The following is a 24,359-nucleotide window of genomic DNA, read 5'->3' on the forward strand; positions in this document are numbered from 1 at the left end:
TCGAGTTCGACGTTTGGGAAAACACAATTTTATTGTATGAGCTGTTTAATTAGCCCATAGCTAGTGACCAGGCCTGTCTGACACACTGGTATGTGTTACTGTTATAATCGGCGAATTTCACTGGAGATAGAGTAGAGAAGGTGCAGCTTTAATTGCTTGCATTTATTCGTGTCAGTGCGCTCGTCATCAACCTGCCATTGCAATTCCATGCTTTGAATAGAGAAACGCACACGTCTCAACCAAAAATAAACCGGGGTCATTATTTGTTTCTGACCATCACGTAGTGTGTCCAGAGTGGATTTGTAGAAGTGGTCGACTGGAACATTCTATCAGCGGGGACTGGAGAGTCTTTTGGGGGGGGGACGATCATCTGACATTTGATTCTCGGGATTTGACACCGTGAAGGGAAGATGTCGGGGCAGACGCTCACGGACCGCATCGCCGCGGCGCAGTACAGCCTGACGGGATCCGAGGTGGCTCGTGCTGTCTGCAAATCGACCACTCATGAACAGACGGCACCGAAGAAGAAGCACTTGGAATGTGAGTATCCCCTCATCTGGCGTCCTGAGGGTATGCATGCTAGGCCATGACACCTCCACCCACATTACTCTCCCACATTATCTCTCTCTCTCTCTCTCTCTCTCTCTCTCTCTCTCTCTCTCTCTCTCCTTCTCTCTCTCTGGACCAGCTCCAGTGATAGGCCATACATAATTGAAAAAGTTGCAAGGGCTGTCACTAATTCCGCAGGACCATTATCTGGCAGGTTCTATGGAGGGTATTGAGATCAGTCGGCCTGTATGTGATAACAAGTGACCCATCCTAGCACCCGCTGTCTCCAGACAGTGGACCAGCAGATACCTTATTTCCAGCAGAACCTCTCTTAGAACCCACATTTCTCTCTCTCTCTCTCTCTCTCTCTCTCTCTCTCTCTCTCTCTCTCTCTCTCTCTCTCTCTCTCTCCCTCTCTCTCCTCATCACCAAACACAACTCCCCAGAGAGAGATGGAGGTCCAAGACACAGACCAGACCCATGTCATAGATCTCTGATGCTGTGTGGCAGAAGAAGCATGTGCTTGTGTATGTGTGTATGTGCGTGTGTGCGTGTGTGCATGTGTGTGTTGTCAGAGTTTATAGGGCCCTCAGACCATCTGGGACAGGTCTGTTAGCAGCGGCAGGTTCTGGGGTTCAGATTGAAGCAGATTTTTATCAACTGCTCTTCATCATTGCTCCCTGATTGTGCCTAAGGCCAGCCCTGCCGACGGTGTGTCAGCAATTTTTTTACGTTTCAAAAAGCGCCCACTCAGCAGTCAAGTGCTCTTATTGGCTGATGACTGTTGTGTTGATGTGCCCCCCCCCCCTCCCTGTTTGCTGTAAGTCTTGTGGCGACTACCTGCAGGACCACATCCACACACACACACACTACCACCAATTATAGGAACTAGTGAGATACCAGGACTGAATATCCTGATCAGCCAATCCTTCCACCAAGACTCAAGGCTCTCTCTTCCTTACTGTCTCTCTCTTTCTCTCTCTCTCTCTTTCTCTCCGGCCCTATCTCTCTTTCTCTCTCTCACTCTCTTTCTCTCTGGCCCTCTTTCTCTCTCTCTCTTTCTCTCTGTCTCTCTCTCTTTCTCTCTGTCTCTCTCTCTTTCTCTCTGTCTCTCTCTCTTTCTCTCTGTCTCTTTCTCTCTGTCTCTCTCTCTTTCTCTCTGTCTCTTTCTCTCTGTCTCTCTCTCTCTTTCTCTCAGGCCCTCTTTCTCTATGTCTCTTTCTCTCTGTCTCTCTCTTTCTCTCTGGCCCTCTTTCTCTATGTCTCTATCTCTCTGTCTCTCTCTCTCTTTCTCTCTGGCCCTCTTTCTCTATGTCTCTTTCACTCTGTCTCTCTCTCTTTCTCTCTGGCCCTCTTTCTCTATGTCTCTTTCTCTCTGTCTCTCTCTCTCTTTCTCTCTGGCCCTCTTTCTCTATGTCTCTTTCTCTCTGTCTCTCTCTCTCTTTCTCTCTGGCCCTCTTTCTCTATGTCTCTTTCACTCTGTCTCTCTCTCTTTCTCTCTGGCCCTCTTTCTCTATGTCTCTTTCTCTCTGTCTCTCTCTCTCTTTCTCTCTGGCCCTCTTTCTCTATGTCTCTTTCTCTCTGTCTCTCTCTCTTTCTCTCTGGCTCTCACACTCACACTGTCTCCCCGAAGCACACAGGGGAGACACACACACACCGTTACTATGGGAATGGAGTGTGTGATGGTGAGCTCGCTAGGCAGAGCGGCAGAGAGGGATGAAGAGATGGAGAGGGTGAAAGGGGTGACATTGAGAAAAATAGACAATGAGATGGAGAGATAGAGGAAAAGAAGGAGCAACAGACAGCGATAGGGCAGAGTTGCTATGTGTCACACAAACACACATACACACAATCACCAAGCAATGCCATATTATTGGTGTTTGCGCAGCAGTAATGAGTCATGAAAATGAAAACAGGATTTGGACACGTGCGCGCACCTCATCCATATTCATGTGTTCACGGAGTGGGTTGTGCCTACAGTATGTGTGCATTAGGGATCACCCTCGCTGTTCACCCACATCGAAGGCCTTTCCGACGCACCCGTTTCCCAGAAGGAGGTGAAAAAGGATGTAGGAGGAAGGACGTAGGAGGAAGGATGTAGGAGGAAGGACGTCGGAGGAAGGACGTAGGAGGGGGCAGGAGGAGGTGGGGAGGGGCGGAGAGGCGGGGTGGGGCTGAGAGGTGCATGGGGGCAGAGGTCGAGGAGGTGAGAAAGAAGCAGGGAGGGAGGGGTAGGGGAGGTGAGAGAGATGGAGGGAGGGAGAGGTGGAGGAGATGACAGAGGTGGAGGGAGAGGTAGGGGAGGTGAGAGGGATGGAGGGAGGGAGGGAGAGGTGGAGGAGATGAGAGAGGTGGAGGGAGAGGTAGGGGAGGTGAGAGGGATGGAGGGAGGGAGGGAGGGAGAGGTGGAGGAGATGAGAGAGATGGAGGGAGGGAGAGGTGGAGGAGATGAGAGAGGTGGAGGGAGGGAGAGGTGGAGGAGATGAGAGAGGTGGAGGGAGAGGTAGGGGAGGTGAGAGGGATGGAGGGAGGGAGGGAGGGAGAGGTGGAGGAGATGAGAGAGGTGGAGGGAGGGAGGGAGAGGTGGAGGAGATGAGGGAGGTGGAGGGAGGGAGAGGTGGAGGAGATGAGAGAGGTGGAGGGAGGGAGAGGTGGAGGAGATGAGAGAGATGGAGGGAGGGAGGGAGAGGTGGAGGAGATGAGAGAGGTGGAGGGAGGGAGAGGTGGAGGAGATGAGGGAGGTGGAGGGAGGGGTAGGGGAGGTGAGAAGAGGCGTGGAGACGTCCCAGATAAACAGCAGTGTTTAGTCCTCAGTCCGGGCTGCCACAAACACACTGACTCACCTCGGCTGGGTTCACACCCCTGTGCTGCTAGACTGCAGGCTGTCTGGTGCTGGGTCGTGTGTGTCGTGTGTGTGTCATAGGGATATAGCAGCAGTACCATTCAGCGGGATGATTGCTGGCCCAGAGCCAGATGCTGTCTGGCTGAAGCTTCCCAGATTATAGAGATCAGAGCTGCTTCCTCTCTCAAGTCCTGTCAGCTGGCTAATGGAGGCCCTCCTTACCACACACAATGTCCCCTTTCGTGCTCTCCCTCATACACACACACATGCGCGCACACACACACACACACACACAATCAGACACACACAATCAGACACACACACACACACACAAATAGACAAAGGCCTGTTTAAAGAGGGAGTGGATTACCAGAATGTAGAAAGTATGACATTGAGAGATGTATGTTGCTGTGTGTGTGTGTCTGTGTGAGAGAGTGAGAGAGGGAGAAAGGGAGACTATCCATCCCAACTTTCCAATGCTTTTCTATGTCTAACCCTAACCCTTTTACTCGCTTTTTTACTGTAATAGTCTCTCTCTCACACTCTCTCTCTCTCCGTTCCACTCTATTTGTTTCCCCCTCCCTACATCCGTCCCTTTATCCCTCTCTCCATCCCACTCCCAGCTCCTCGACTCATGCAGTGCTAGCAGGCAGTGCTGCAGTAAAGGAGAGACACATAGGAGAGAGAAGGGGAGAGGGCAGGAAGGAGAGAGAGAGAGAGAGAGAGAGAGAGAGAGAGAGAGAGAGAGAGAGAGAGAGAGAGAGAGAGAGAGAGAGAGAGAGAGAGAGAAGAGGGTGGAGGGGGAGAGGGTAAGAGAACCAGGAAGAGGGTCTTGGCAAGTTGGCTGCTCTCGTGCTGCAGTGATGATGTCATAGGAAGTGGCTGCTGCCTCTCATTGAGTTGGAAGGGACTGGAAACACACTCCACACTTCCTGGTTACCACGTCAATGACTGCTCCGACCCCTCCCCCTTTTTGTGTGCCTGGACACGCCCCCATCATCACTCCCCTCCTGTCCTCCTTCTTGGGAGGTCAGTGTGTCCTTGAGTCTGCCACTCTGAATGTGTGACAGAGAAAGTACAGTATATGTACAGTATATCCTGCTGCCAAGCTGGCTCCTAGCTAGACAGAGTTGCAGTACCGCAGGAATGCAGGTGTGGCCGGTTTCTTTTTGCTGCCTGTTTCTGACCGGATCGAGCAGCCAAGGAGGAAGCACGCCAGGAGGAACCGTCTTTCCCTAGGGAGAACGATAGTGGGTTGCACAGGGAGCTGGGGAAGACTGAGGGAGGTGGGTTTAGTCTTAGCAAACCAGACAGCAAGCAGGACCTCCTCTCCCCACTTGTCCTGGTCTGGTGCTGGTCTGGCCAGCCAGCAGTGCTTTCTGGGTAATGCTCCCAGTGCCCTGCTCCAGGGCTGGGACTATAAATATCCTGCTGCTTTATGGACCATTCATGTGCAGTGAAACAGCCTCACAGAGTCCTACTTCCAGGCAGTCTGCCTGTCTGTCTGTCTCTATGTCTCAATGTCTCTATGTCTATCTGTATGTCTGTATGACTGTATGTCTGTATGTCTGTATGTCTGTATGTCTGTATGTCTGTATGTCTGTATGTCTGTATGTCTGTATGTCTGTATGTCTGTATGTCTGTATGTCTGTATGTCTGTCTGTCTCTAATCAGTTGATTAAAGCAGTATCAGAACAGGATACCATGACCCTGGGTGTGGTACAGCATTCCCTTGCTGGTCAGTTGCACCGGGATGCTGGTAGTCCTGGCGACCAGCCGACAGTGATGAGAGGTCTCTAGCATCTTTCATGTCGAGAGGAAATACGAGAATGCCAGTTGCCAAGGAAACAGACTTGGCACAACTTCATTTGTACTCCATCGACATCTATGAAAAATACCTTACCATCCTGTGTGTGTCTGTGTGTGTGTGTGGTGTCTGGTCCAACCAGAAGGATTATTGTTCCTGTACTGTATCTAGTATCACTTCCTTGTAATGATTGGTAACTGTTGAAATGTGAGTGTTTTCGATATGACACACGCTCACACACACGCACACACTGATGCTGAGCTGAAAACATGACACTCAATATCAGCTCCCCTCCCTTTCACACACACACACACACACACACACACACACACACACACACACACACACACACACACACACACACACACACACACACACACAAACACACACACACTCTTATCCTGTCTCTTCTCTTATTCTACTACATACATTTGATACAGTCAGCCTCCCCTCTGTCTCCTCCCCCTCCTCCCATTGGCCAGTCACAAACAGGAGGATGTGATAGCGTGATGTCAGACCCACAATGCCCCTCTCCACTCGCTCCACTTCACCAGTATGCCTGCGGTGATGTGATGTCAAAAATAGAGCAGAGGGGCTGTGTGTGTGTATGTGTGTGTGTGTGTATGTGTGAGAGAAAACAGAACCTTACACTATGATACAGAAGTTGATGACAAACCTACCTGCGTCTTGTGAATGACATACTCAGACACACCCAATCACTCGCACAGGCATCCACAGACTCATGCCTGTTAGTTCTAGCAGTGTTCTGCTGCTCAGAGCCCCAACCCTGATTCTTTCTTTATCTTTCTCCTGCTCCGTCTCCATCTCTGTCTGACTACCTGCTTCTGCCTGTTGGTAACCTGTGCGTGTGTGTGTGTGTTGTTTCAGACCTGATCCAGGCGACCCAGGAGACCAACGTCAACGTGCCCCAGATGGCAGACACACTATTTGAGCGCGCGGGCAACGCCAGCTGGGTGGTAGTGTTCAAGGCCCTGGTCACCACTCACCACCTCATGGTGCACGGAAACGAGGTGAGGAGGTCACACCCACACACGCACACACAGACACACGACACACACACACAGACACATACAAACAAGAGCTTGTTTGAAGCTACGTTCCAGCAACAGTTTGTTGATTCAGTTATTCAAACATGTATTCTTTCATTGTGTTTAAGGAGATCAGAGACAATAGTAAACGTGTGTGAAGCTGTTGGTTCAGGTTCTTCAGCACCAGGGACAGCACCCACATCTATCACAGTTTAAATGTGGATGGTGTTCAGTTCAGCACACACGTGCGCCAGTACTAAAATGTAGACAGTGAACAGTTCAGCGGAGATGCGACTCTCTTCTGTCTACATCTAGCTCACAGCACAGTTTGTGCATGCATTCATGTAGGCACTCATTCAGTCATTCATTCATTCGTTCATTCAGTGTTATGCCACGGTGGTCAACTGAAGGCGACAGATAGAGAGGCAGATGTTCGGCTGGTGGATCCAGCTGACTGTCACATCCTGACGACCCACTGCATGGCCACCCAGACAACAGGTGGAAGACAGACAGATGGCAGACAGAGAGAGAGAGAGAGAGAGAGAGAGAGAGAGAGGGGGGAGGATGGAAACAAAAAGATGATGAAGAAGATTTAGTGAGATGTGTGTGCGTGTGATGCTGTGATAGGAAGATAATGTCATTACACAGAGAGTCTGTAGAGAGATTACAGTGGGGTGGAGGATATGTTATGAGGTTGCCATGGGTAACAAGGGTCACTGTGCCCCCCCCCTCACCCCAGTTCATCTACTCACTGGAGGCTTAGCTGGAGAGAGTGTGTTTCGTGATGCTTATGTGGGTGTGTGTGTGTGTGTGAAGACAGGTGTGGAGTGACTAGCTTAGTGTCTGAAGTGTGCGTCTCCTGTGAGACTGGGTAGATGGTTTCTAAGCTCACTGTCTGGAAGGAGGAAGGATGAGGAGAAAGGGATGGAGGAGGAAGAGATGGAGGGAGTGAGTGGTCTACTTCCTTTCTCCAGAGAGGATCTCCTCTCCTCACCTCATGAAAGTCATACTTTGATTTGGAAGGCAGCCAGTAAAGCTCTTAAAGGGGCCAGCAAAATACACCTGAGGATATTTTAAGCCATGGTATATCTATGTATGTGTGTGTGTTGCTGATTGGAAGGTGCTGCTTTCTGTCTCCTCAGAGGTTCGTCCAGTTCCTGGCCTCCAGGAACACCCTCTTCAACCTCAGCAACTTCCTGGACAAGACCGGCTCCCACGGTGAGAAGTGACTCCTGTCCCTGTCCTGACTCCCCTCCTCCCCCCCTCCCCACCTCTGCTGTTAGGAGTGACTCCTGTCCTGACCCCCTCCTCCCTCCCTCCCCACCTCCTCTACCATCGCCCACCCTTCCTTTCTCCCCCACCTTGCATTCTCCCCTACCCTGTCCCCCATCCACCTTCCCCTTCTCCTTCCACACCTCGCACTCCCACTTCTCTCCTCTTCACCCCACCACTAATCTCTCCCCATTTTCCCAACCTCTCTGATGTAGAGTCAAACTGTCACCCGTGGCGATTAAAAACGGTCTCTGTGGTGATTAATATGGCATCCCGCAGAGACATAAACAGGCCACTGTAGAACAACATGCAAGGGTGACACGTGTGTGTGTTTTCCTCCCCAGGCTACGACATGTCTACGTTTATCAGGCGTTACAGCCGCTATCTGAACGAGAAGGCCTTCGCCTACAGACAGATGTCTTTTGACTTTGGACGAGTGAAGAAGGGGTGAGGCCTCTCCTTCTCTCTCTCTCTCTCTCTCTCTGTCTTTATCTCTCTGTCTCCTTCTCTCCATCTCTCCAACCGTCCGTCTTTCTCTCTTTCCATCTTTCTCTGTTCATCTCTCTGTCTCTTTCTGTCCATCCCACCAACTCTTATGGCACCGTCTCTGTATCTTTTTCTCCATCTCTCCATGTCCCTCTCAATTGCTCTCTCTTAATCTCTCTCTATCTCTCTCTCTCCCTCCATGTCTCTGTCTCAGGCTTTCCACCCCTCTCTCTCTCTCTCTCTCTCTCCCTCCATGTCTCTGTCTCAGGCTTTCCACCCCTCTCTCTCTCTCTCTCTCTCTCTCTCTCTCCATCTCTCTCTCCATCCCTTCATATCTCTCGTTCAATCTCTCTCCATCCTGCTAAAAGTCAGTCACTTCAGCTAGACTGATTCTCTGTTGAGATCTTCAGCCGTGTTTAACAGTGTGGTCTACATCAGTGCACTGCAGTAGACCGTCCCCCCCCCCCCCCCCCCCCCCCCCGACCCCTCCGGCTGATCCTGCCAACCTCCCCTCAGAAGAACAACAGGCATCATCTGAGCCACCTTTCTGAGTCAGGGGTCCTGTCTGTCAGGAGGAATGAGTCAGCGAGCTCCGGGCAGAGAGAGGGCCCTGCCTGTGCCTGACCTGCTTGGCTGATTTCCTGCTAGAAGCATTTACTATCTGCATGGTAGAAACATCATTTTGGACCGTCAGTGTTCCACAAGAGACACCAATGTTCTTACTCATGGACCTCATTCTGGGCCTCATGTACTAACGCTTTTGCGCCCACTTCAGGTCTATTTGATTCGCAATATGCCTGTATGCCTGTAAAACCATATGCAGCACTGAGGTAAGAGTGGCAGGCAGATTGCCCGGAACTGAATAGGGCAAATTGCGCTTTTCCGTGTCGTGCATATGCATCCACGGGAGGGTCAAGGGGAAAGTGGGAGTTTCCCATAAAGAAATGCGAGGGGGTGCGTAAAGTGCGCCTAATTATGTATTCCGCGGTGTGTCCAAAAAGCGCCCGTGAAAGTGCACCTCTATTTTGCGGTGATTTTTTTTGGTGTGTGTCGGTGTGGAATTCCGGTCTTGTATAATATTTAAATTTGCTGTTACCTCATGAACAAGCACATCAATTTCGTTATCACTAAATCTTTGTTTTTGCTGTTTTGACTTTGGTGGCCCATCCATGATAAAGAGAGAGAAGGAGGCCCATTCAATTGCGCGTTCAAATTGCGCTCGCAATTTACGGTTATCGTGGGCAGAGAAAGGCACTGATAACCCGATGAACTGCAGGTTCACGGCAGCGTGGCCATGGCGCTAATAAAGCTACGTCTCTTTATCTCTCTCTGTATTTCTCTCTCTCTCTCTTTATCTCTTTATCTCTCTCTGTATCTCTCTCTCAGGTCTGATGGAGTGATGAGGACCATGTCAGTAGATAAGTTGTTGAAAGGGATGCCCATCTTACAGAGCCAGATAGATGCTCTGCTGGAGTTTGAGGTAACTAACCAGCTAACGAAAAAGCCAACAAATGAACTAACAAACTAACTTTCAATAATGTTTTTGATCATCTGTGATGCGGCACCTTGCTCCTGTCTGATAGGTCCATCCCAATGAGCTGACCAATGGCGTGATTAAAGCCTGCTTCCTGCTCCTCTTCAAGGACCTGATCAAGTTATATGCCTGCTACAACGACGGCATCATCAACCTTCTAGGTCATGGTTACCTCCGTCTCTCTCTCTCTTACATCTTGGTTAATCTTTTTCGATCTCTCCCCCCCCCTCTCTCTCTCTCTCTCTCTCCCTCTCTCTCTCTCTATCTCTCTTTCTTTCCATCGTTCTCTCTCCCTCTCTCTCTCCCTGTCCCCCTCTGCCGGTGGTTCTTAAGAACCTCAGTAGCAGACTGTTCTCTCTGGCCTGTCACTGCGCCTGTCCTGCTTTCTGCAATGTCTCCTCTTCTTCTCTTCCTCCTTTCTCTCCTTTGTCTCTCTCCTCTCTCGCCCGCTCTCCCGTCTCTCTTTCTCACGCGTCTCTCTCTTTCCTCTCTGTCTCCCTCTCTGTCTCTTTCCTCTCTTTCTGTGTGCGACTTGCAACATCCGTGGGCCCCACAGAGAAGTTCTTCCAGATGAAGCGAGGCCAGTGTAAAGACGGCCTGGAGATCTACAAGAGGTTCCTCACCAGGATGACCCGGGTGTCCGAGTTCTTCAAGACCGCTGAGGTACGGCGCCTGCCGCACACACCACACTGCTGACCCGCCGGGTTGAGCTCTTCAGTCCTGTACACATGCTCCTGCTGAACCTCAGTCCTTCTCTTTCACAGCAAGTGGGGATCGACAAGAACGACATCCCGGAGTTGACTCAAGTACGACCATCTCAGTCTTCAGCCTCTCCGCTCTCCTTTGTGACTCTCCCTACACTGTCTCTCTATCAATACTAACACACGCTTAGGACTAACTGCGCATGCCAGTGTTGTGGTGATTTATTTAGTGTTGCCTGGGTGTTTGATTCACGGAACTACAAATCCCAGAATCCTGTTCTCTGTAGGCGTCACTCTGGACCCCTGCTTCTTGTAATTTAGCTGCCATCCCTGGCCAATCACTGTCAATGTTCATTCTCAAGTGACCTGAGGGGTTCTCATTGGTGAGGTTGTCATGGAGGGGGCGTGACCCATGGACCTATCCCGTCCTCCATGCCGCCAATGAGCAGTGGTTCCCTGGTGATTGACAGACCCTGTGCCCTGTCTCTTGCAGCGGTGCCGCAGCATCGTGCAGGCTGAGAGTGTGAGTAGTGTGTAGTGCACACAGCTAGCTAGCTTCATAGAGCCAAGCGCACAGGCGAGAATAGCATTGCGCTGCACACACAGCACAGCAAAGTGCAGCACAGTCGATCTGGGCTGAGCTGAGCGCACAGTCTCAGATGCAGGACTGGATGGACCTGAGCGGACCTGAGTCTCAGCGCTTGCGTAACCTCTGGCTTTTGAAACCAGAGCACAGTCTTCCTCTCGGTCGGAGTCTTGGTGCACTGGAATGTTGCTGCAAGTCACACTGCTGCCTGTCTGTTCCACGAAGCCTAACCCTCTTGTTTTCTCCTGGGAGCGGAATAGAGTCGGCATCCCTCTCTGGCTGGCACCGGGCCAGACATTATGGCTTCTGGTCTTATCTGAGTTCCGACCGAGAAAGCAGCGGTCATGTGTCCGATCTCCCCGAGTGCCTGCTCTCGGGTCTCTTCTGGAGATCAAGCCCCCGCCTCCCTCCTTGTCTCATGAGACAGGTTCATCACACTCTGGGGGCCCCAGTGTCTTATTACAGCTGATAGACGTATCATAGCTATCACAGCTGCTATTGCTGTAATGGCGTCAGGCTTCATCGCTCAGAGAGCCGAGGAAGTGGAGAGGCTGTCGGCGGACGCAGGCCTAGGAAGTGGAGCAGGAGAGAAGGGAGGAGAGGGGGATAGAAGGACGAGGGAGATTGATTTAGCTGTTCTATATAAGAGTGACATGGTGATCCAGCATGGTACATGTGTGTGTCTGGCTGCCATCGGCAGGTGTATGTGTGTGTGTCCTGCCTGCATGTGTAACGACGATGGGCTTTAAGTCTGTCTAGCCTGCTGCAGTGCATTGTGGGTACCCGGAGCATGCTCATTCAGTCTTTGCATGTGACCCCTGTGAATCACCTGAATGTGCGTCATGTCTTATATCCGTCACCTGTGTGTGTGTGTGTGTGTGCTTTACGTTCTGCCCTGTGTGCCCCCGCCAGTATAGGCTGTTGCCACCACCACCTCCCGGTTCCCATAGTAACCCCTCTCTCTCATCCTGCAGGCCCCGGAGAGTCTGCTCGAGTCCCTGGAGACACACCTCAACACCCTGGAGGGGAAGAAGCCGTGAGTAGCCCTCCTCACTCCCATCGGTCCCTCACACTCGCTGACCTGCACATGCCCAGCAGCCCCTCCCTCTCCTTAGTAGCTCTCTCAGACACACATCGTAGTGGCCCGACTCCCTCTCTCAAACGCTCACGCTCTCGTTATATAGGCTAACTCGCTCCTTCAGACGCACACATATCGCGACGGACTGATTCCCTCTCTCAAACGCTCACGCTCACGTTGCACAGGCAAAGTCCCTCTCTCAAACCCGATCACACACCTTGATGTAGATCCTTCAAGTCCCTCACTACAAGGACCTCTCTCTGCTACGCTGAAGCTACTAATCTGTCCTTCACCGGTCGTGATTGCTCAGTGCTGACCTGTGTGTCACTGGCCAGGCTGGTAACTTGTCTTGTCTGTTCCTGTTTCCTTTGTGCTCAGAGAGGAAAAGTGAGTATTCAGCTTGACAGGGTGGTGTGGCCTGCGGGGAGGTGGGGGGGGGGGGGGTGGAGGGGGGGGGGGGGTGGAGGGGGGGGGGGGTTGGTGTCTGGATTGCTGGACGACATCTTTAATTGAACATTTAACCTTTACTTCTTTAACATGATACAATGTTAAGCCAGTGCTGCGTTGTGTCATGATTACAAACAAGGTTCCATGAAACGTCAGGACCCTATGGAACTCTTGAAGTAAAAGAGATGGCGTAGAATGGATGTCTTTTTATATTTTTGAGACTGTTAATTACTAACAGAAATTTTATTTTGTCTGCTAATAACGTGACACTTTTGATTTGAACTTGTTTTCCTGTGTGTCACTAAGCTCAGACAGATCATGTCTTCTCTCATTTGATCATGCATGTGATACGTTCATGAGATCTATTGATCTGGCTGTGATCAGGTCATGTTCAGATCTACTGATCCTGCCCTTAATGTGAACAGGTCATGTTCAGATCTACTGATCCTGCCCGTAATGTGATCAGGTCATGTTCAGATCTACTGATCCTGCCCGTAATGTGATCAGGTCATGTTCAGATCTACTGATCCTGGTCTTGATGTGATCCAGGCCATGTTCATATCTACTGATCCTGGTCTTGATGTGATCCAGGCCATGTTCAGATCTACTGATCCTGGTCTTGATGTGATCCAGGCCATGTTCAGATCTACTGATCCTGGTCTTGATGTGATCCAGGCCATGTTCAGATCTACTGATCCTGGTCTTGATGTGATCCAGGCCATGTTCAGATCTACTGATCCTGGTCTTGATGTGATCCAGGCCATGTTCAGATCTACTGATCCTGGTCTTGATGTGATCCAGGCCATGTTCAGATCTACTGATCCTGGTCTTGATGTGATCCAGGCCATGTTCAGATCTACTGATCCTGGTCTTGATGTGATCCAGGTCATGTTCAGATCTACTGATCCTGGTCTTGATGTGATCCAGGTCATGTTCAGATCTACTGATCCTGGTCTTGATGTGATCAGGTCATGTGGTCACGGCATGATCTGGCCAGGTGATGTTTTGATGGCGATGGTTGTGATGTCATGATGTAGGGTTGTTGTGATGTGGTTAACTCCTCTCCTGTTGATCTCCCTCCAGGTCTCCCAGCAAGGTGAGTGAGACCCTCTCCTCCTCTCTAAACAGCTATTCCCAGTCTCAGTTGATGATGATGTGTTTGGAACGAGGCCCCAAGGGGTCCAAGCAGTCAAGTCATGCCTCGTTATGTAACCGGGTCAAGTACCATGGTAACGGGGGCATACTCTCTGTGGTAACAGGATACGACAACCAACAACGTCTCCCCCGCCGCCGCCGCTGCCGCCTCCGCCGCCGTTCCGGCTACGACCACCGAGCCTCCCGCTGCCGCCTCCGCCGCCGCCAGCGGCCCCCCCGCCCGGCCCGGCCCCCCCGTCCGACCCAGCCCCCCCACCATCACCTCCCCCCCCCAGGTGAGCCCCCCACTCCCCAATGCTGGGGCACCCAGGGAGGATGTCCACGTATGTGTGGATGTCCGTCTCTTATCTCTCCTCTCCCTGCAGCACTGGCTTCGATGACCTGCTGGATCTGGACCCCATGGCCGCCCCACCGGGGGGCGCTGCCGCAGCCTCCACCACCACCGGCTGGGGAGGTGAGACACGGCGCGGCCCTCCTCCACGCCTCCCCTCCTCTTTTCCTGCCTCTTTCTGCTTCCTCTCCCTCCCCTGCGCTCCCTCCCCTGCTGTCGTCTTCCTATTCCTCTGTCAGCCACTAATGCGAATACTATGAGAAGTAATGATGTTTCTCTCTCTCTCCCTCTCTTTCTCTCTCTCTCTCTCTCTCTCTCTCTCTCTCTCTCCCTCTCTGTCTCTCTCTCTCTCTCTCTCCCTCTCTCTCTCTCCCCCCCCTCTGCCTCATGCAGATCTGCTTGGCGAGGGTGAGTACGGTAGAGAAGCCGTTCCTTGTTGTCTTGTGGTCAAGATGATGACCAGAGCCTTCGCCGGTGGTTCTTAAGAACCTCAGGAGCAGACTGTTCTCTCTGGCCTGTCACTGCGCCTGTCCTGCTTTCTCAATCTGCAATATGTCTCCTCTTCTTCTCTTCCTCCTTCCTCTCCTGTCCTCCTTCCTTCCTTCTGCCCCTGTCTTCTCCTGTCTCCCTTGTTTCCTTTTTCTCCTCATCTCTGTCCCTGCCTGCACCCCTGGTTTCCATGCTTCCTTTGTGGTTGTGTCCGGGGGGGGGGTATTTGTGGTTGTGTTTGGGTGGGCGGGGGGTGTTGGGGGTGATTTGGGTGTTGACCCTGTAGCGACCTCGGCTGCTACCGACGGCGCCGCGGACGCTCTTCTGGACGAGTCTGACTCTGTCCCTGACTCCGCCCCCGCCGCCGAACCTGCCGCCGCTGCTGCTGCGCCCGCAGCTGCCACGCCCACCGGCGCCGCTGGCCCCGCCCCCGCCTCACTGCCCGTCCCCGCCCCCGCCTCCTCCGCCTCTGACATGGACCTGTTTGGAGGTCAGTGGGGAGGGGACGGGGAGAGAGGGGTTGAGGATGTGAATGGTGCTGAAGGGTACAGGGAGAGGAGGGGGGGAGGGGGCGGGCTCGCACAGCCTCTTGCTACCTGCAACATGATTGGTGAACATTCAATGATTGATTACAGTAACATCCGAAATGCAACTTCAAACATCCACTGATACTCAAATACATAAAAAAAATCAATTAGTACATATCAATTGTGATACAAAAAGACGTTCAAAACAGGTGTGTACCTATCGAGTGTACCTGTACTGGAGACATCAGTCCTTAAGAAAGATAACCACACACAGCACCAGCCTGGCCTGGCCTGGGTGACATCACCATGCTCCAGCCTTGTTGCCGAGGAGATAACATCCCTCTGATGTTACTGTGAGATCAACCGCTTGCCCTACGAGCTCTGCTTTACTCTAGTATACTCTAGTATACTCTGCTTTACTCAGCTATACTCTAGTATACTCTGCTGTACTCTGCTGTTATCTAGTATACTGTCGTATACTCTGGTATACTCTGCTGTGGTATACTGCTCTCCCCTAATGCTGACCTCCCATCTCTCCTCCCATGTCGTCCCTCCATTGTCCTGGTCTCCATCCACCTCATCCTTCGACCCCTCCTCTGTCGTACTGCGTACTCATCACTATTCCTACTCCGTCCGCGTCTGTCTGTCTGTCCGTCTCACTGTGCACCTGGGTGTCATGCCCCCCCCCCCCCCCCTCCATCATTGTCCCCCCCCCCCCTCCCTGCCCCCCCAGATGCGTTCGCTCCCTCTCCAGGCGACGGGCCAGCTACGGCAGTACGAGCACCTGCTGCTGATGCATTTGGTGGATCTGGTGGGTGACAGCACCGCTAAGCGTCTGTGTGTGCGTGCGCATGCGTGTGGGCACGTGTGTGTGTGTGTGTAGGACGCTGTAGTGAGTATAGGCTGCTTCCGTTTCTACATGGGACAGTAGGGAATCATGTGACCTGTCATCACCTTGATATGTCTACTGTCCCCTGCCACCCCCCTCCCCCACGTCCGTCACCCGTCCCTTGCCTCCCCCCCCTCCCAGCCTAGCCCCTCACTGCCCCCGCCACCTAGCCACGCTTTGATATAACCCGCTCAATACTCAAATAAGCTCATACCGCCCAACCCCCCCCTCATTAATCTGATGACACCCGCCAGACGTCATCCCTCTGGATCTGGTTAGCCGCTCTCTCTCCGTGGGTAACCAGGTGGACCTCAGCTCTGGTCCTGCCCACCCCCCACCCAGAGCCTGACCGCTCTGGAACAATATAGCTGATGCTTAGGGATTCAATCACAGAGGTCTGTCCGTACTATCCAGGACAGAGCTTCTGTAACCAAGGTAGTGTGTTCAATGTGTGTGTTCAGGCGTGTGTTCTAAGTTGCATGGTGTCTCTGTGTCCCGATGTTCGATCGCTCGATTTTCTCTCCTGTCTGCTTTTAACCATGTTTGTTGTTGAACAAACCTTCCCACGTCCTTTCTCCGCCCTTCCCTCTTCCTCTCCTCTCTCCCCCTCCCCCTCTTCCTCTCCTTTCTCCCCCTCTCCCTCTTCCTGTCCTTTCTCCCCCCCCCTCTTCCTCTCCCTTCTCCCCCTCCCCCTCTTCCTCTCCTTTCTCCCCCTCCCCCTCTTCCTCCCCTTTCTCCCCCTCCCCGCTTCCTCTTTTTCTCCCCCTCTTCCTCTTCTCCTCCCCCCTCCCCCTCTTCCTCTCCTATCTACCATCTCTCCCTCTTCCTCTCCTTTCTCCCCCCTCCCCTCCCCCTCTTCTTCTCCCCTCTCCCCCTCTTCCTCTCCTTTCTCCCCCCTCCCCTCCCCCTCTTCTTCTCCCCCCTCCCCCTCTTCCTCTCCTTTCTCCCCCTCCCCTCCCCCTCTTCTTCTCCCCCCTCCCCCTCTTCCTCTCCTTTCTCCCCCCTCCCCTCCCCCTCTTCTTCTCCCCCCTCCCCCTCTTCCTCTCCTTTCTCCCATCTCTCCCTCCCACAGACCCCTTCGCCCCCTCTGAGGGGAGTGCAGCCATGGCTCCAGAGATGGACCTGTTTGCCATGATGCCGTCCGACACGGGGGCCGTCACCATCACCCCCACCTCCAGCGAGGCTCCGCCCATCGCCCCACTCGCTCCGATTGTGCCCGTGGCGCCCCCTAGGGCCCCGGCCACCACCACAGAGGCTGCGGCTCCACCTACCCTCGACCTCTTTGGTGGTAATGTCACCACTCTCTCACTACTACCCTGCACTGCATCCATCTGCATTTTGAAGGCGATGTTGACTGTGATGACGATGGCGATGATAAAACGTCCCTCCTACATTTCAGAGTTCTATCGTTATAATTTTGTTTCCTTCCATGTTTCAGTTGTTTGATTTGGAACATTTTAGGCACTGAGTCATTCAAACATTTTGACCACCTCTGTAAATAATTAATGTTTTTTAATGCAGTATTGAGGCATTGATATTAGCCTGTGTGGAATATTGAACCACTTAGAGTAAATTCCACAATGGGTATTTCCAACCTCGAAATCTGATTGACAGCCTTGGTATGTTGATCATAAACCAAGGCAAAAACGTTTGCTTTGTTTTATTTGAGATATTATTGCGTATCCCCACGGATTATCAGTAAACGCATTTATTTAATATCATGTAGATCATTGCGTTTCTACTGAAAATAAAGTAGCAATTTTATATTTATATATTAGCCCTCAACTGTAAAATAACAGTAATATACCCTGGCCTTTTGTGAGCTATTGCTTACAGTGAGTATATGAATCCTTAGAGGAAGTAACTGAACATAGTTTGTCCATATATCCAGAGGTTGGTCAGCTTGTGTTGATGAGTCCATTTACTAATGATCCTGTGCAGTTTGCTTCCTCGCACATCACCTCTGACCACTTCCTCCTTCTGATGACCACTTCCTCCTTCTGCCGCTCTTATCAGCTTGCATTTTGAAAAACATGTCGATGACTGAACCAAAGTCTGCTTTTCTGCTCTCTCTGACCCTCTCTCACGCTCTCTCGATTCCTCTCACCCTCTCTCTCTCTCTCTCTCTGTTCCTCTCTCCTTCCCACTCTCTCCCCTCCGCCCTCTCCCTCTTGTTCCCTCTCTCCCTTGAACTCATCAGCTGCCCGCCGAGCTAACCGTTTGTCCTTGTTTGTAGATGTGTATGATTCTATGCCTGAGCACAGCCCCACCACAGAGACCAAGGCAGTCACTCCTAGCGTAGACCTGTTTGGGTCAGGTACAGGCCTTGATTCCTCTCTTCTTGTGTACCGGTTCCCCTCCTCCTCCTCCTCCTCCTCCTCTTCTCATCTGTTATTCCACGCGTCTTGGTTTGTCCCCATAGTGGTATGCCACTTGTGCATGTCTCCCCACTTGCTACTTGGTCTATCCTTCCTCCGCTCTCTCGCACTTTCGGTTTCTGCTAATGCTTTTTCTCTGCTCCTCCGCCTCCTCTTCCTCCTCGTTCTTCTCCGGCCGGCCCGGGCAGACCTCCCTGCCGTCTCCCGTGGGCCCTCTCCGCTGCCCGAAGCCAACGTGGCCGGAGACATCTTGGTAACGGGTGAGCGCGCTCTCCTCGGTCATGTGACCCCCCAACGCCCCAACAGTGCCCTGTGGCGCGATCCGGAGCGGCCTCGGAATCTGCGACCCAGCTGACTGTATCACACCGGTGTCTTTCTCTCTCTCACCCTCTGTCTCTCTTCTTCTCCCTATTTCATCGTGACCTGTGACCTTAACTTGGTTTATCGTTCCAGGACTAATCTCAATGGTTAGTTAAGTAAATCTCTGTCTTTTTCTTTTTCTCTTTCTCTTTCTCTCTCTTTGTCTGTCTGTGTGTGTCTCTCTCTCTCTTTCTTTGTCTTTGTCTGTCTGTCTCTCTCTCTCTCTCTCTCTCTCTCTCTCTGTCTCTGTTTCTGTCTCTCTCTCTCTCTCTCTCTCTCTCTCTGTCTCTCTCTCTCTCTCTCTCTCTCTCTCTCTCTCTCTCTCTCTCTCTCTCTCTGTCTGTCTGTCTCTCTCTCTCTTTCTCTCTGTCTATTTTTAGACTCGTTCTCTGATCCAGCTCCAGTTCCGGAAGCCTCCTCTCCTCCCAAACCCGAGCCTGAAGCAGTCATTGACCTGCTAGGTACTGGGGCACCTCCTCCTTTTCCTCCTGTACACCCCTCCTCCTCTTCCTCCTCCTTCTCTTCCTCCGTCCTCTTCTTCCTACACACCTCCTCCTCATATTATTTTCTGCTCTTCCAACTCCCATCCCCTCAAAATTCCTCCTTCTCCTCCATTTTCAGCATCACTTCTTCAACAGTATTTCAGCCCTGTCTTCCCTCCCCTGGTTGTGTTGTTTGCGTGGGTGTGTGTTTGCACTCTAACACCCCCCACCGCCCTCCCCAAGGGAGCGACAGGCACATCATTTGCTAACCCTCCTTATTTTTCCTCCATACTCTCTGTTTGTCCCCCCCCCCCCCTATTCTGGCTGGCCCTGCAGACACCTTCAGCAGTCCTGCGGAGATTCAGCCTACTGCCCCTGGGGGGCCCGCAGACGACCTGCTGGGAGGTACGCACCCCCCACCCCCCACCACGCACACCACCACCACCCAAAACACTCACACACACACACCTCCTCTCTCGATCTCTCACACACGCACACACGCGTTCCCGTGTCTGTGTTCACTGCGTGTCGTCGCGGCGTCAACAGGTTCTGAGTCAGCCCCGGCGTGACTCGACGTTTGTTCCCCTCCTCGACAATTCCCTCCTCCGTGGCGGAGCTCCTCTGCAGCGGCCCAGCACCAGGGTCTCTCCTCCGCCTCTCGTTAACGTCCCTCTCTCATCTCACAGGGCTCATCTCACCCAGCCTGGCCCCCACAGCCGCTCCAGCGCTCGCCCCGGCCCCGGCCCCGGCCCCGGCCCCCGCCACGCTCCCGCTCCAGAACGACCTGCTGGAGTCTGGCTTCGACGTCCTGGGATCCCTGCCGTCCCCGACCCCCCCTGTGCCAGCCATGCCCGTCATGCCCGTCATGCCCATCATGCCCACCATGCCCACCATGCCCACCATGCCAGCCATGCCAGCCATGCCCACGGCCCTGTCAACGGAGGATACAGCTGCTGTGACGGCGCCATCTGGTGGCTTCGACACCTCAGGTAGTAGGACCTAGGAAACGGAGAGAACAGAGCAGAGTAAACAATTCCATCAATCATGTCTCAAAACATAGACGGAATTGTAGTCCCCGTAAGCTAGTCACTAGAATGGGTGAGAGAGAATGCTGGTAATAGTACTATGCAGCCTATTGTTTATCTGTAGTGTTTCTATTGGATGTTTGAGGCTGAGCTAGCAGGGTACTCTTTCAATGCCACGGCTGCTGTGGTCATATCTCTGTCCTCGATAAAGCCATGGGTTGTTCTATACTGCTGCTGTTGTGTACATGTGTGTGTGTGCGTGTGCAGTTTCCATGCGACTGGCTGTGTCACGCTTCACTGCTGACAACACTGCTTATGTAACTCTGACAGTCACCACTGCTAACAGCTTTACTCCTCCTCACCCCCCCCCCCCACCTCCCCCTTTCCTCTACATGTTGGCCTTCGTGGCTGATCCTCTCGCTCTCTTTCTCTCTCCCTCCATCCTTCCCCCTGTCCTTTTCTTCTCCTTCCTCTACCCCCTCCCCCGCCCTCACTGCTCATTGCTTGCTGCTACCGTGTCATTGGTGAGTTCACAAGCCTTCCCCCCCCCCAATGCTTTGTAGCTGCTTGGATTCCGTAACCGTCGTAGAACGTCCGTTGTGTTTGCATGGTTCTGGCACATTAGGATTCTCGCTGTATCTCCCATTATGGATTGTATCCTGCAGGTCTTTCTGCAGGCTGGTTTCCCTTCAGCCTCTGCTCTGGGCGTCTAGTATGTACTGGACACCTGAGGCAGTTCATTACACATTACCAGTGAATGGTGCCAAAATGGAAAATTGATGTAATGCCCTTCGATGCATGCTAATCATGGCAGTCATTTGGTGCATGCAGTCCACAGCATACTGAGTGTGTATGTATGTGTGTGTGTGTATGTGTGTGTGTGTGTGTGTTATGTCACATACATGTGTGGTGATGTCACATCTGTATGAGGGGATGTCACATGTCTCTGTGGTGTCGTCATGCCTGTATGTGGTGACCGTCCCACCGCGTCCTTGAAGGATCTAACCCGGCCCTCGTCTCTCAGTGCTGGGGGGTCTAGGGGAGCTGCTCATGCCTGCTATAACGCCCCAGAGCACTGGGGGCAGCACAGCAGGAAGTACCACAGGGAGCACTGGCACCCCCGCCACTGTGGGGCCACCGCCGGCCACGCCCCCTGCCAAGACCATCGGGGGAGACCTGGACTCCTCATTGGCTAACCTGGTGGGAAGTACGTATATGGTCACGCCTGGGCACACTCTTGTTTAGCAGCTGCTGGGGCAAACAGTGCAGGCAGAAGCATTCATGATTCCTTCCTATTTCTGTTCCTCTCTCTTGTAGATTTGGGGGTGACGAGCCAGAAAAAGTAAGTATGGGTCTGTTTGTATGTGTTTATATGTGCCGTATGAATTTGTGTGGGTCTAGTCTCTGTTATTAGGTGTGTATGTGCATGTGTGTATGTTTAGTCTTTCTGGCGAGTGTGTGTGTGTGTGCCTAGACTTGAACCACTGGTCTGTGTGTTCAGTGTCTGATCTCTGGTGTGTGTGTCTAGCCTCTGACCACGTGTGTGTGTTGTGTTAGGGACCAGCAGTGGAATGAGAAGAAGCTGACTGGAGGATCTAACTGGATCCCCCAGGTGGCCCCCACCAGTTGGGGTACACCCGGACCGCAAATGGTAGGAGCTCTCATCATCACACCGGCCTCAGCCCACTCCCCCCCCCCCCACCTTCCCACCCAGCCCCACTCCCAGCACAGCTCTCTTTACCTTCCCCTCTGTTGACGGTTTACTTACTTCCCGTTTCCTAGCCTGGCTTCGCCCCCGGAGCCCCAGGAGCCCCTCCCCCTGGAGGAGCTATGGCTCCACCAATGGGAGCCCAGTCCGGCTTTGGCATGGTGAGAACTGGGACACACACACACAGACAGCTATAGGAAAACGTATTGCCTCATGATGCCCACCTCATATATATATATCTAACCTGTGATGCCCCTCCTCCCCTCTCCCTCCCCCCACCAGGCCCCTACAGCTGGGCCCGGGGCCCCCATGATTCCTCCCATGATGATGGGACAGACCCCCATGATGAGACCAGCTTTCACTGGGGCTGCCGCACCTGGAGCGCCGGTAAATCGAACACACACTGTGTAACAGTTTCGACACAACAACACAAAGTAACCAGGGTAGTGCAGCGTGTAGTATCCCATCTGACTGCCTGTCTGTCTATCTTCCTGTCTGTTTGTCTACCTGTCTGTCTGTCTGTCTGCCTGTCTGCCTGTCTGCCTGCCTTCCTGTCGGTATGTGTTTGTGTCTGTCTGTCTGTCTGTCTGTCTGTCCCTGTCTATCTGCCAGATCTCTCCTGGTCCTGCCAGTCAGAGTCCCAAGAAGCCCAAGGACCCCCTGGCAGACCTCGACCTCAAGGACTTCATATAAACCTCCTTGCCCTCCTCCCCCTCCCTCTAGGTGGGTATATCTCTTCAGTCAGGCCTGGTGAGGCCGGGTCAGGACCAGCAGTAGTATTCCTGATGACGTGAAAGGTTGCTTTCGATGAAGTGTAGAATGCCTAGCCTGACTGTCCTCGTTCTTTCTGTCTCCCAGCTGCTTGTTTTTCTGGAGCAGGGCCCTCCGATCTGTCTGGTGTTTTACTACGTCCCAAGATTCCAGAGATGTTTGTCAGCCCCCCGCCCCACCCCGCCCTCCGCCCCGCCTCACCCTGCCTCGCCCCGCCCACTTTTGTGTAATGTTGTAGCACAGACTGTGAAAGTGTTCGTTGGTGTGTGCTCGTGTAGATGTCCTTTGTCTAAACAAATCTACACGAAAAAAAAAAAAAAAAAGAAGTGGACATAAACGAGCAGGAGAGTGGAGGCGGGACTGTTTAGGCTCTTTTTCCCAGTGTCTGCGTTTCAATTGGATGACGTGTGTTTATGCCCCTGGCCCCGCCCCTTGCTCTCTGCGCTGGGCTCCACCCCCTTCTCGACCGGCCCCCTGGTCAGCTGTAAAGAAGCCTCGTGTGGTCTGCAGAGCGTCGTCTTGATGTACATAAACCTGGCAGACAGACACAAAGGCTGTCCATATTCTGTATGTCCGTGGAAGAGAATATTGATGTGAATCTGATATCAAGCTCTATGAAGTCATGTGACCATTATCTCCCGTCGTCATTTCAAACGTACTTGGAGACAAATAGTGAATATACTGTATAATGAATACATATTAAGAATCAATGTGTATGGGTTGATTCCAACAAGAGTGTCTGGTGATATTTAAGGATATGTTTAGTTCTCTGTATTTTATGTATTTGTATTTTTTTATTTATTGAATATTTTTCTATTTGTTTGATATTTTGGGCGTCTGGTCCTTTTGGTGGCATCCTTCTCTCCTCTTCTGTTTGTGTGTGTGGTTGGTCTCTGGAGCGGGCCGGTCCCATGTTTCTGCTTGTTTTCAGAGAATACGATTTTAGTGACTCCAAGGTAATATGTAGATCACAGTCAGCGGGTCCCTCCTGAGTCATGCTGTCATATCAACCAATCACACAGGATCAGTCAGCATATCAGCCAGTCTCTAAAATCACCGAGCCGTTCGTGAAGTCAACCCGTACGGATTGTTGTCATGGCCACGCCCAGTTATAGTTAGAAGTAGGTTCTTTTTGTATTTGAGAGGAGTATTCCTTTCCCGTCCTCCTGCTCTGTTGTCATATCTTGTTTCAGTCGTGCGACCCTCCCCTGTGGTTGAACCTGTGGTGTCGTGAGTGGACACGGGCTGGCAGCCCGTGTGCGTGTGTTTGTGTGTGCACAGGAGGTCGCTGTTGAACAGTGAGACCCCACCCCACGACCCATGACCCCACCTACCCACCTCCCCCAGATATAGAAGACACTCTGTTTTAATGTCTATGAAAGTGACCGTCTCAGACATTGTTGTGAAAAAAGATGGTATAAAACTATAAAGGGGAAAAAATATTTTCTCATGATTGAGCTAAAAAAATTATTTTTATTTTTTAAATTGGTATGTTTTTTAATTTGATTTTATTTTTGTTTACGATGGCCCTCTCCCAGTGCATGTAAGCCCTTTGAGATGCAATAAACTCAATGATGGAAAGAAGATTGCTGGAGGTCAGTCTGGTTTCTTCTTCTGTGGTAAATGGACCATCCCACTTCGCAGCTGCTACTGTAAATGTGTTCTAAAAAGGAACTCACACTTTGTATGGCTCTGAGGGCCCCACAGTCTAGATCCTGACCTGCGATGCTTTCCATAGAGTGGAATCAACTGACTCACCGAGTGCTTATTTAGTTATTAAATTAAGAGCAATGTTATAGGCTACTTTGTTCTGTGTAACATGTCCTTGTGTTCTAAGCAGATGTTAGGCTACATAGTTCACTATTATGTCTCGCAATACATATAGTTCACAAA

General features: G+C 52.0%; 1 protein-coding gene across 1 annotated transcript; it reads left to right on the top strand.

The window, feature by feature from the left end:
* Positions 1 to 410: 410 nt before the first annotated feature.
* On the top strand, positions 411 to 22,650 carry snap91a (synaptosome associated protein 91a). Its single transcript, XM_084669935.1, has 29 exons — positions 411 to 540; positions 6,087 to 6,229; positions 7,390 to 7,465; positions 7,864 to 7,966; positions 9,392 to 9,485; positions 9,589 to 9,700; positions 10,096 to 10,202; positions 10,304 to 10,345; positions 11,801 to 11,862; positions 12,283 to 12,291; positions 13,435 to 13,447; positions 13,611 to 13,809; positions 13,865 to 13,960; positions 14,231 to 14,245; positions 14,613 to 14,816; positions 15,587 to 15,664; positions 16,815 to 17,030; positions 17,979 to 18,059; positions 18,309 to 18,380; positions 18,861 to 18,941; positions 19,299 to 19,367; positions 19,649 to 19,951; positions 21,012 to 21,194; positions 21,305 to 21,329; positions 21,545 to 21,638; positions 21,770 to 21,856; positions 21,978 to 22,082; positions 22,308 to 22,418; positions 22,554 to 22,650. The coding sequence occupies exons 1-28, from the start codon at positions 411 to 413 to the stop codon at positions 22,386 to 22,388; spliced, it is 2,880 nt and encodes a 959-aa protein (XP_084526061.1). The 3' UTR covers positions 22,389 to 22,418; positions 22,554 to 22,650.
* The last annotated feature ends 1,709 nt before the right edge of the window (positions 22,651 to 24,359 follow it).

Source organism: Hypomesus nipponensis, chromosome 2 (assembly GCF_054491055.1).
Source record: "Hypomesus nipponensis isolate SF chromosome 2, ASM5449105v1, whole genome shotgun sequence".
Taxonomy (NCBI): domain Eukaryota; kingdom Metazoa; phylum Chordata; class Actinopteri; order Osmeriformes; family Osmeridae; genus Hypomesus; species Hypomesus nipponensis.